Genomic DNA, 12,782 nt, shown 5'->3' on the forward strand with positions numbered 1-12,782 from the left:
TGCCAATAAAAAGGAATTCTCTTCATTTCCAAATTTCTCACTTTATTATCATAATTAACCTTTACTTGGAAAGCAAGCAGTAAAAACTATTCAGACAGCATCATTACATTATTACTTCAGGCAGAAGAGGGTGAAGGGACTTTCAAGTTAAAATAGGCACTGAAAGAGACAAACTCCAGTTCCTAGGAAGGCTGACCCTCTACAGTCAGCATTAAAAGCAGGATTAATGTGTAAACTTTAAGAGGACATATGGTAGCTTTATTCTTCTTGATACTTAAAAAACAAACAAGAAAAAGGCGATGTCTGTGATGGTCAACATCATATGGGGAAGACCAAGTCCACACTTTGTCCTGAATCAACTGCTACCATGTAAGTCTTCTTGGTCAAGTCATTTACACCCACAGTGATGGAATAGGTCCCTGGATATACTTCTATGTAGAGGTCCTTAGAGATGTTCTCAGCCTGGAAGGAAAAGTGGATATTAGCAGTTTAGAGATTTTATGTACCAGTGCCGTCAGGTCACCTCCACCCGGCTCCCTCTGTGTGTGATGGAGTGAGGTACTAACGTGGGAGAAGGAGGTCCTGCTTTCAAGGCTTGGCTTGGCAACGTAATAGGACTGCCATTTAGGCCAGTCTCAGCCTCTCCTTATGCTTGTTTCCTTATTTCTAAAATTAGCTCACAAATAAGCATGTATGTGAAAACACTAAATTGTTATAGGAACATGAAGGATCATAAAAGGAACACTCTGGTTGGAGCAGAAAGGTTAAGAATCAGGTAGAGGGAAAGGCTAATGACGATTGCTTTGGGGCTCAAAAGTAGGCAGTGGCACTTGTTATCACAGATCAGCAGTAATGGCAAGGCGCTGTGGGATAATGAGAAGTATTCTTTTTAACTGTGCTTTGCTAAGTTCATTATTAGGAGGATGGAACATTTCTTTTCACCTAAAGCTGAGAACACTATGAGTAGATTCCACTTTGTCATGCAGAAAGTCAGCTGGCTGGCTAAAGCCCTCCCTTGGGAGACCGGTTCTCCTATGCAGATGGTCCCCGACTTATAATGGTCAGACTTACGGTTTTTTGATTTTACGATAGTGTGAAAGTGATACGCATTCAGTAGAAACCGTACTTCCAATTTTGAATTCTGATCTTTTCCCGGGCTGGTGATGTGCAGCACGATACTCTCTCGTGATGCTGGGCAGCGGCAGTGAGCGATCTCCCAGTCAGCCACGAGGATCACGAAGGTAAACAACTGATACACTTATAACCATCCTGCACCCATACAACCAGTCTGTTTTTCACTTTCACTACAGCATTCAATAAATTATCAATACATGAACTATTCAAAACTTTATTATAAAGTAGGTTTTGTGTCAGATGATTTTGCCCAACTGCAGGGTATGTAAGTGTTCTGAGCACGTTTAAGGTAGGCTAGGCTAAGCTATGACGTTCAGTAGGTTAGGTGTATTAAATGCACTTTTGGACTTCCCTGGTGGTGCAATGGTTAAGAATCCGCCTGCCAGTACAGGGGACACGGGTTCGAGCCCTGGTCCAGGAAGATCCCACATGCCACGGAGCAACTAAGCCTGTGCACCACAACTACTGAGCCTGTGCTCTAGAGCCCCCGAGCCACAACTACTGAGCCTGCATGCCACAACTACTGAGCCTGTGTGCCTAGAGCCCGTGCTCTGCAACAAAAGAAGCCACCGCAATAAGAAGCCCATGCACCGCAACAAAGAGTAGCCCCTGCTCACTGCAACTAGAGAAAGCCCGCGTGCAGCAATGAAGACCCAACGCAGCCAAAAATAAATAAATAAAAATTAAAAAAAAATGCACTTTTAATTTATGATATTTTCAACTTACAATGGGTTTATCAGGACGTAAGTCAAAGAAGATCGATACTACAAAACACTGGAAGCTGGAGTTAGTGGAAAGATTTATGTTTAGAGCTGAGCTGAGCACAAGCCATTCTCCAAGGACAGACTTCATGCCCGGCTGGTAAGTGGTCATGGCAGATATGCAGGCAGAGGAAGGGTCTCAGCTCAAATGGCCAAAGAGCAGAGTCACAAACCAGAAAAGAGCCTGTAATTAAGAGCCAAAGCGCCTATCCCACAACTGGGAGACCACTACCAATGCTTACTCAATGCTCAGAAGGAGCCACAGGCAGAAGCTGTCATTTCTACACCACCCCTGGGGGTGGGGGGCAGGTGGACCAAACTACTGCCAGTAAATTCTGCTAGGAGGAATAAATGATAATATTTATACTTTTATGAAACTTCCTCTCTTTCCATCTTGCAAATAGATTTGAAGCCAAGGTTTTCCGAAGCTGCTTTATGCTATATCCTTTCATGCCCAGTTACTGCAAAATTGGAGGCTTATCATCATTTAACTGACGTGAATGTGTATGACAATGCCACAACTATTTATTAGTCATCAACTATGAAAATAAACAAAAGGTTTCAGAAAATACAGCTGTATCAGAATTGCAGAAAGCCAAGGATGCTTCATTTGTCTGCATAAAAGGTGCAAGATTGGCCTCTGTGATTCCTACACTGTGAACATCAGGAAGATTAGCATTACCAAAATACAGTAAGTATTAGAGGCATGTAAGCCTAACAACTTGTACTAAAAGCAGAATAGTCTTAGTTGCTACTAACTCTAGTATATTCTGAATCCTGGCTAGTAGCACACTGTATGCAAACAAAAATTAAGCAAACTATTGCAGCAACACACCAGAGTTCCATTCCTCAGAATTCCAGCTCTTCCAAGTTCCAAAAGATTCCGTGGGTTCATGAACTAATGAATATTTTATCCTAAAAACATCACTGTATGTTTTCACAGAGAAACATTTGCGGAAAATAGGAACAAATCCCTTCAAATGTTTTGGAACCTGATCTAACCAAATGTATACGTTTCAGAATTTCAGCAATGGTTTTCACTTTGTAAGCAGGAGGGTCAGGCCCCTCCTGCTGCTTGAACAGATGGTGGAATTCCAACAGGACCCAGTGCCAGCCCAGCTGAGCTGTAGGAATGGAGATATGAATACTTTGCATTCTTTCCAACCGCAACTATGAGTTCAGGCACAAAGAGTATCCCTGAAATTTCAAGTGAAGGAAGGATACCAAGAAAACATAATTTTACACTGAACTAAAATGTTGTACACTGTCCCCAAGGGTAAAAATATCCCAACTTAAAAATACTATAGATCCAGTACAAAGAACCCTATAGTAACCAGATCAGTTCATGGAATTGCAGTGGTGGTGGAGCCCAGTACCCTAGAAGTTCTGTACTCACAGGCTGGGATGCCTCTAGCGCACACTCTGACGTCTGACGGATGCCTCCGACACCAAGGGGGGTGTCTTTTCTCTGAAGAGTGAGGTAGAAACATTGATTAGGGCCCAAACTTTGACTTCTGGATGGTAGAAAATTTTTCCTACTTAATTAGGAACTAACAATTGTTCTGTCAGTGTTTTCCAAGTTGTCACCTAAGTTCTTAAGGCTTTTAGTGAATTCTGCAAAGTATTTTTAGTCAGATGTTTACCATGATTACCTTTTATCCTTACATGGGCTTTGGACTCAGATAGACCTGAGTTTGAATCCTATCTCTGTCATTTACTGAGACGGACAGATTAATTTCTCTATGCCTTGGTTTCCTAGTCTATAGCTTCGGCATACTACGCTGTAAGGAAGATCTAAAGTGCAAAAGTGATTGACATTTAACAGGCTCTCAGAAAATAGAATTCTCTTCCAAGGTTCTCCCAGCAGTGGGAGTACTAGAGGGGAAGAGGCTGAACTGAGAAAGTCAATTTCCCTTAGAGGCACCAATTTACGTCTTATAGGAAGGGATGGGAGGGATACGAATGACTCTTGCCCACATGTAACTCCCTTAGGGTCAAGCACTCTTAAGAGGGCCTAGGCCAGGGCAGAAGAGGAAGCCCAGGATCCAGGCTCTGGTGCTACCCCTTGTACCCCAGGCCAGGGAAACAGGATGGCTCACATCCCTGCGGCCACTCTCCCGTCCCTTCCCTAAGCCCACAGGCCAGAGAAGTCAGGAATCCAACCTGTGGATTAGACTCTGAACTTAAGTTTGCTATCTTTGAGTACAACCAGGGGAGTTTAAAAAGAAAAACAAAAGCAAAAAAAGCCTACTCTCCCCAGAAACAACAACAAAGGACTCCTGTTGAATCAGTTCAACAAGTAGAGTCTTTGGCTTCCCAGAGTGACATGTGGTAAAATACAGGTAATTTGCAGTGAGAGGCTTGTAATTGTTATCTTTAGGAAAAGCATTTTGTTAAAAGAAACCCCCACCTTGCATTTCCTTTTTTAAAATTACCAAAGACATGATACTTATCACTACCTTAGAGTGAAATATGTGATTATTAAAAATCTCTTTCATATCCCTAGATGCAGAAGAGGATATTTGAAAGGCCTTTTGTTAAGCCTGTCCAAGAATCCCTTGGCCCAGGACTGCAGGTTCAACTGAAGATCCGACAGTGGCATTAATATCTTATTTTGGACAAAAACTCCTATTTCATGTTCATTGCTGTAAGTTCTCTAAGGCTGGGAGGTGATAGATTTCTGTGGAGCACTGTAATGCTGAGTCACCCAGGCATCCAATAATACAATACAGCAGGAGCTCCAAGATGTAAGGCCTCCTATCTTGGGAAGCTGAGGGCACAGCACAGCACAGCTGAGGATACATACCTGACCATTCCCAGTGTCCGAGCACAAGTGCAGCTTCGACTTCCCTCTGTGATAACGATAGACGTGGGTTGCCCCTCCTTCCTCTGGCACAGATGAATAATATTTCTAGAGAAGTAATGTGAAAGATACTGGGTAACCAAATAGACTGGTCAAATTTTCAAAAAACTCCTTGTTACTTGGGCAAATGTGGTTAAGGAGGGAGGCAAGAGAGCAAAGGTAAATTACCTGCCCTCTTGAGAGGACTTTGAAGTCATATAACAAATCTTAGCCCGTGTAAAGTGGCTGCAGAGAAGGAAACTGCACTTCGCCTTACTTTGCTGCCATCTGCTGCCTCTGTAGGGCAAGAACTCTGGCAACTCAAGCTGGGTAGGACCATGCTCTCTGCCAGGTTAAATAATTTTCACAACATCCTCACCCCGAGGTCAAATACACAAGCCCTTTCATCTCCTCTCATGACAAGTTCTGACAAACAGGTCTGGGTTTACTAAGTCTCAGACAAGGACAAGAGAAGAGAGAGGTGCATCTCCTTGAGATTTAGAAATGCAACAGGAAATATAACATAAACCCAACAGCTATGCAGCCGTTCTCCCCATGCGGAGGAGGGGAGGGAGAAGACTCCAATTTAAGCAAAAATAATCCAAAGGATCAGAATGCAGTTTTTTTCTTGTCTACTTCCTTCCTCCCCCTCAAAGTTAACCTTAGACTTGCCCCTGATTGTGACTAATGATGAGGACAACATAAGCCTGCTTGCTTTGAACAGAGGGTAGGGACAATGTTTAAGGCAAGAGACCAAAAGAATGAGAAGCTGGGGAAAGCATGTCAGGACATGACTCTAATGATGTAATTTAGGGGATGCTCCAAAATTCTGAAAGCAAACTCAAACACTGTTCTTAATTCTATTTCTAGAAAGCTGAGAGGTTCTGAGCCTCCATTCCTTAATGGAGATTTGAACTAAAGCATGAACTGAAAACCAAAACGAAGAACATCAATTTGCTAAACCTCAAACCAAAGACAAATATTATTCCTTTTACTGAACCATGAACCAAAGTGTTTAACTTGATCACTTTATAGTAGAGCCAAAGTTATGGATTTTTCTAAAACCATTTAACAAAATAATAACATAAAAATACTCTCTGAACTGTATCTCACTGGTTGGAATCCTATTTTTGGAGTCACAAGGATTTTATAAAAGATGTAGAAATATTAGAGATTTTTTTGAAACTTAATATTCATTATGAAATTGAAAAGCAGGACAGAAACAAGGTATTCTCTTCCTTCTGCCGTACAGACCAAGCACCCTTACAAACACATAAGAATCATAAAATGTTAAGGCTGGAAGAGACCACAGAGTCTGTTTTAATTCCTAGAAGACAGAGAGTACCTTCCATACAGGTGATTTTCTTGAATGTTGGCTGCCTGCCTTCAGCATTCCCTGAAAGTACTTAAAGATGACCTTAGTGTATGGTTTTGAGAAGAGGGCCTTTAAAACCTTTGTTCACCCACTTCAATGAATGGGACCAAAAATCTCACATAAGTACCCTGTGCTACAGTTTATGACAATTTTCTGGTGTTCATCTCTCAGTGGAAACCAAAGAAACAGACTATAAGGGCTGGAAAGGACTTGAAACATCATCATTGTACCATGTGGGAAGGTAAGGCTGAGAGAGACTAACTAGCCTAAGGCATTATAGCCAGAAAGTGGCAGAACACAGGTCTGATTCCTGGGAGGCTGCTCCTGCCATTAAGCCACACTACCTCTGATGAGGGCACTGCATCTGTGCCACATAACCACCTCTGTGGCCAACAAGTGATATGGACCCAAAGGGGCATACTTAAAAACTACATTACCAGGGGGACTTCCCTGGTGGTCAGTGCTTAAGACTCCGTGCTTCCAATGCAGGGGGTGCAAGTTGGTTGGGGAACTAGGATCCCACATGCTGTGTGGCCACACACACACACACACACACACACAAAAGCACTCTACCTTACCAGGGACTTGGAACAGAGATTAAGATCTAATGGAGGGATTCTGTTTCAGTTTTTGCTTTGAAAACAGAGAGGCTCGGTTCCAGTTTAGAACGATCTTACTGATTAAAAAAAAAATTTCAGTTCAAAGTTTTAAATACCGCTAATATTCAGACTTGTTTTGGAATTCAGCAAATAAGCCCCGCCCCCCCCAAACAATAGTGAGGGCAGATCTTTTCTAGCTTGTGCATTGCTGTATCCTCATAACAGTTAAAGTTAGGCATCCAATATTTGTTGAATGAATTCTAACCTGGATTTATCACCTGGTTTAAACCCTTGGCTGATTACAACCTGCCCACGAAGGCAGGGCAGGGTGAACAGGCAGTCTCCAGATTCTCCCTAAATTCCACAAAAATCCACTTTGTGATCCATCAGCAGGCAGATCAGGGGCATGACTTTGGCTTACACCAACTTACCTCACACTGACTTGAGGTATAGTCCATGAATTCAGCCATTGTTCTGAAGGAAGCACTGAGGGTTGGGTGTCTTTCTTCTCTCTATGTGAATAAACGGCAAGTCACAGGTGAGATCTGTATTCCCTACTGGAGAAGGAAGTCATTTTGGGAATACCTTCCTTTTTACTTTTTGAAAGGCCACGGCTCGTTTAAGTCAGTAAAAGGCTCTTACTGAGAAAGAATTCCAACTCTAAAAGGAATACACAGACATGCAATTTTTCCAGGACAAAGACAGGTTTGTTGGCTTTCCTCTAATATCAAACGGTAGCCTGTAAGAATTGTTGTAAAAAGTAACCAACCAGGGCCGAGCACTAGCGGTCTCCAGCGGTATCCTAAAGCTAGCCAATAGGAATCTGTCAAACGTCAAGAGTTTTCAAAAGGCTTCCCGGTTCACTGTCCTGATACTTAACAGCTTCCGCCAAGGACAGGATCCCTCGGGTGCTGCTGTGTGGCGTGCCCTGGTTCTCAGCAAGCCGCTGCTGAGCGAATGAATGGGCTGGTCCCGCAGCACTGGGGCCCTCACCTCTCCTGGGAGAAGGCGATGGGGGCCGGCTGCCAGCCCTCTTTCTCTGTAGGGCCGCTCCCGGGAAATGACCCCCACGCTGCCTTTGGGAAGCTCCACCGAATGCCAGTCCACCGCCCTCCTTTTGGCCCGCTCCAGCACTTCTTGACCCAGCCTAGCCGAGCGTTGCAGGGAACGTCGGTCTACCCCGTTCAGCGCCGCGGCCGCCAAACAGTTCTCCATGTCTCCCTGCGAGGGCACATAGACACAAACATCGGCGGGTTAGCGGGCCTCCGGCACCCCGCTCCAGCTCGGGGTCGGACCCAGGGCCTTGATCTCCCCGGCGACCGCCGCCCCCGGCTCCGCCCAACGCGCTCTCTAGCGGGCTTGGTGTCAGGGGCGAAGGCATGCGCGCGGAGACCCTCCATTTCCGTCTCCCCCTCCCTCGCTAAGAATCCCTCACCCAACCGGCCTCTCAAGGCGCATGCGCTCAGCGCACGGTCGTCGAGGGAGGGCTGGGCCTGGAGTATGCTGCGCCGGCGCAGCAGGCCATTGGCGGTGCGGGGTCGAGGGGCGTGGCGGGGGCGGTGAAGCGTGCGGCCCTCACAGGACAAGCCTACTGTGTCCCGGCCGCTGCTCCTGTGAGCGGGTTGCCGGCCTAACTGCCAGAGCGTAGGGGGCGGGGCGGGGCCTGCCAGCTGGCGGGTCGCGGGAACCGGAGTCGACCCAGTGGCGGAGGCTGTCTGTCCACGCTGTCGCAGGAGGCCCTGGGTCAGGATCTGGCCCTTAGAGGTCGTCTCCGCCGCCCAACGCGGAGAACCTGGTGTAAAGTCAGGTGGTCTGTTGGGCTAAGAAATCGTGGGGAGTAAGACGCGTGCCTCCAGGTGCCTATTAATGCCTGGTCTATATTTTGGGATATCGCTACTCCAAAACCTCTTTTGTTTGGGAGATGACTAGGATAGGCCAAACAGTGCGGCCGCCACAGTGGCGTTTGGAGAAGGGAGTCTGTCTGGCCAGCAGGCTGTGGGCTGTGGGATGTCCGCCCACAGGGCCAGGGGTGCCTGCGTTGTTTGTTGGGTCTCTCGTAATCCCCTCGTGGTTGCTTCCTCACTCCTCCGGTGAGAAGTATAGACACACCTTTTTTGGAGGCCGCTTCTCTCGGGGGCGGGGGTTCACCTTTCGAGAATAGTTGCCCCACGTTTAAATAAGGAGCCGTGCGTCTTTACCTTCCATTCCACGCCACCGGTTATCTGGTAGGAGATACAGGGTCTCATTGAGAATTAGTGACTTCGCTACACCATCCTGGCGCGCAGCGAGGCCTTGTTGCTCAGGAGGGACCACTTTAAGGGACACGAGGAAATCCTCAGTGCTGAGCAGGTCTCCTCAGCAGATGGCTTGATTAGCAGTTCTGAGCTATCAGGTGTGTATGAGAATACTACTACAACCTCCATCTGCGCTGTTGCTCATTTCCTGCTTTCCTCTCAGAGCGAAATTGAATGGAAGTCTTCATTATCCTCGGGATAGTTTTCATTGTAGGAGTTTTCTAAAACTTTTCCTTCAATAAGTGTTTCTTAGGTGCCTCCTTTAGACCATAGTGGTTTTATGCACAGGGTTCCAAATATCCAGTCTGGAGAGCTGAGTTTGAATTCAGACTCTGCCACTTTTTTGCTGTGTGATTCTGGGCAAACAAATTAATTTCTTTGAGTCTCACTTTTCCTCATCTCTATTCTAGAGGATACCAATAGTACTTCTTCATAGACTGTGAGCTTCTTGAGGACATGGACCATATCTGCCTTGTTTACTGAGTTTAAGAGTCATCTAGTATTTTATTTGCCACAGAAGGGACTGAAAATAGCGATTGAATGCTTGAATAGGGTTGCTGTAAGGATTTTGTGAGAGAGTTCCTGCAAAATACTCAGCACGATGCCTTGCCAAGAATAAGTGCTCCATAGATATAGCTACCATTAAGTGCCAGGCACTGCCCTAGGAGGGGTGGAGAATACAAAGTATAAAGGAGAACTTAAAAGAGGGAATGATGCACATAAAATCCGTAATGCTAGGAATGAAATATTAAGATTTTGTTCATATGCTGTTTGCTGTAAGATTGATCCAGATAAGTGCTACAAAGCTTAGAGGAGAAATATATATTGTTCAGCTGGGGGATCAAGAAAGGTTTTGTAGGAAGGAAACATTGGAGCTGGGCCTTGAAGGATGGCTTAGGAATTAATGGGAGAAGGGGTAGTTAAGATACCTGTTAATTGCTCTTATAATGAATGTAGTTAGGGGTGAGATAGAATTTGTTCTTCTTTTATTATTTATGGATTTCAAGATCCTGGCTCCATAACTGTTATCTGTGTCTGTGTAACCATGAGCAGACTACTTAACTGTTCTATACCTCAGTTTTGCCATCTATAAAATGGGAATAATAACAGTACGTTCCTCATAGGGTAGTTGTGAGGATCAAATAAGTTAATATATGTAAAGTGCTTTAAATAGTACTTGGCACATAGTAAATGCTCAATAAATATTAGCTAGTATTATTATCTTCATCAGACTTCAGCCTTCTCTCCCAATATGCCCTCACTCATCTGAGACTACATCTACACTGCACCCCACTTGACTCTCTTCCCCAGGATTCTGTTACTACTCTCCACTCCCAATTCCATTCCAGTTGAAGCATTATCTTTTTGTCAAGGGAAGTTTTTGAAATCTTGCATGATTCCCAAGTACAACCTGTGTTTTCATGGCTTTTTTTTTTTTTTTGATATTGTGGTACTGATTTAAATTATATGTAGTTCTGATTAGTTCTCTCCTATCAGCTTATAAACTTCTTGAAGGTGGAAACTGTTCCTTATTTGTCCCTAAGTATCCAGGGACTGTTGAGCAGTAGGTGTTCAATAGATATTTGTTGAATTTACTGATTGAATTTTTAGTTTAAATAGATTCCTTTTAGGCCAGATAAGAATTGGCTTCTTAAAAAAATCCACATACATACACTTTAATGAATTCAATGAATATTCAGTTGTAACTAATTTTTCCAGAATTTAACATTTAGAAATATATGGGAAAGAAGTTGCTTGGAATGAAACTGAAGCCTGACATGAAATTAAATCTTTGTGTTTGTCTTTATGTTTATAAATATATATATATATATTTAAAAATAATTTCAACGTTCGTACTGTAAGCCACAGATTGAGCGAATCCTTTTTCTCTTTTTTAAGATTGGATGGAAAAAAGTGATGGAACATGACCTGCCATCAGGACCCTTGTGAATCAAACACAGCCCAAGCCAGGTACTCCTGAAAGCCACTGGTAGAGACTTAGAAATAGACCGAAAAATAGAGGGAGGGCATATAATCAGGAATGTATCTGATCATTGATGGAGAAAGAAACCATTGGTATAAGTCTTCCATGATTTCTTTCTTCATAAGGGTAAATTCATTACAGAGAACACATAGAAGTTATTTGTCTATGTTTGGGGGAATAGATGACTGGAGGAAGTATTTATTCCTGAGATCTGAGGAAAGAGATTGATGCCGTATTTGGGACTTTTTGAGGACAAAAAACAAATCTAGTGAAGAGCAGTGTAAATTCTGTTTCTCTATGTGGAGGGGGCAAAAAGGGTTAAAAACGTAGGATGCAAAAGTGGGTGTCATGCCAGTTAGACAATGATTTATACTGCACATACTGAAGAATGTATAAATCATTTTATCTGACAGGTGGTATTTTTATTTCTTCAGGAGACTTAGAGAGCTTTAGAATCATTATAGCTTTGTAAAGTAGTATTACAGTCGTTATATCATGACTGAGTGAGTCATTAGATCATTCATTTTGCCTGATTACATCAACTCATTGGGTTACTGGGGAATGAAAGAAACTCATCAAAATTGTCATCTCAATTATATAGATTAAAGAAAATGAATCCAACTTCTGAGAATTAGCTTTCACAAAATGTTAAAAATTGACTGGAAGTTAAAAAATTGATTGCAGAGCAGGAATGATTAGTGAAAAGTTTTGTCATTTTAAAAACATCAGAGATTAAAGGAATAGTAATTTTGGAAGATATAAATAGTTGGAATCCATGTAGAGTTTTTTAAAAACTACTTTGAGGCATAATTTATATATAAAATTCACCTGATCGAAGTATACAATTCAGTTAATTTATTTTAATTTTAGTTAATTTATGCAATCATCACCACAATCAAGTCTTGGAACATTTTCATGACCTAAAAAAGAACCCTAGTGTCCACCATGTGCAGTCAGTCTTAGCTCCCACCCCTAGACCCAGACGAACACTATTTTGCTTGCCATTTCTATAAATTTGCCTTTTCTGTCCAGTTCCTATAAATGCATCATATAATATGTGACCTTTTTGTCTGGCTTCTTTCACTTAGCATGATGTTTTTGAGGTTCATCCATATTGTAGCATGTATCAGTACTTCATTCCTTTTTATGGCTGAATAATATTGCATCACTATATTAATATACTACATTTTGTTTATCCATTTACCAGTTGTTCCAGCTTGGGGCTGTTATGAATAAGGCTGCTATAAAAGATTGGGTATAAGACTTTGTGTGGATACAGGTTTTCATTTCTCTTGGGGAGATACTTAGGAGTTAAATTGCTGGGTGCTACAGTAAATTTATGTTTAACATTTTAAGAGACTGCCAAACTGTTTTCCAGAGTGGCGGTACCATTTTACATTTCCACAAGCAATGTATGAAGGTTCCAATTTTTCTACATCCTCCTCAGTGCTTGTTATTGTCTTTTTTTTTTTTAATTTGGCTGCGTCGGGTCTTAGTTGTGGCATGCGGGATCTCTCGTTGCAGTATGTGGTTCAGTAGTTGCGGCTCACAGGCTCTCTACTTGTGGCATGCAGCCTCAGTAGTTGCAGCATGTGGGCTCTCTAGTTGTGACGCATGGGCTCCAGAGTGCACAGGCTCAGTAGTTGCAGTGCATGGGCTCAGTAGTTGTGGAGCGTTAGCTTAGTTGCCCAACGGCATGTGGGATCTTAGTTCCCCAACCAGGGATTGAACCTGTGTTCCTTGCATTGGAAGGCAGATTCTTAACCACTGGACCACCAGGGAAGTCCCTGTTA

General features: G+C 43.3%; 2 protein-coding genes across 7 annotated transcripts in view; one reads left to right on the plus strand and one right to left on the minus strand.

Annotated features, from left to right (window-relative positions):
• Nucleotides 1-10: 10 nt before the first annotated feature.
• AKIP1 (A-kinase interacting protein 1) lies at nt 11-8,197 on the minus strand. Of its 4 annotated transcripts, none has more exons than XM_060303545.1 (6): nt 8,147-8,197; nt 7,705-7,932; nt 7,143-7,223; nt 4,702-4,806; nt 3,292-3,363; nt 11-462 (listed from the first exon to the last, which is right to left on the minus strand). In XM_060303545.1, the coding sequence occupies exons 2-6, from the start codon at nt 7,924-7,926 to the stop codon at nt 319-321; spliced, it is 624 nt and encodes a 207-aa protein (XP_060159528.1). In that variant the 5' UTR covers nt 7,927-7,932; nt 8,147-8,197; the 3' UTR covers nt 11-318. The 4 variants fall into 4 exon arrangements, with proteins under 4 accessions (XP_060159528.1, XP_030687191.1, XP_060159529.1 ...); XM_060303547.1 differs by lacking the exon at nt 8,147-8,197 and adding an exon at nt 1,861-1,915 and having other exon boundaries at nt 324-462; nt 7,705-8,138; XM_030831331.3 differs by lacking the exon at nt 8,147-8,197 and having other exon boundaries at nt 12-462; nt 7,705-8,138.
• A 133-nt stretch (nt 8,198-8,330) lies between these two features.
• Nucleotides 8,331-12,782, plus strand: part of DENND2B (DENN domain containing 2B) — a 174,547-nt gene continuing 170,095 nt past the window's right edge. For 2 of the 3 annotated variants that reach the window (XM_060303539.2, XM_060303535.2), the window contains exons 1-2: nt 8,331-9,103; nt 10,905-10,976. The gene's annotated coding sequence lies outside the window, so the exon portion shown is untranslated. The remainder of the gene's footprint in view (nt 9,104-10,904; nt 10,977-12,782) is intronic. The other variant, XM_060303536.2, reaches the window with a different exon arrangement.

The sequence above is a fragment of the Globicephala melas genome, chromosome 8, assembly GCF_963455315.2.
Source record: "Globicephala melas chromosome 8, mGloMel1.2, whole genome shotgun sequence".
Classification (NCBI taxonomy): Eukaryota; Metazoa; Chordata; class Mammalia; order Artiodactyla; family Delphinidae; genus Globicephala; species Globicephala melas.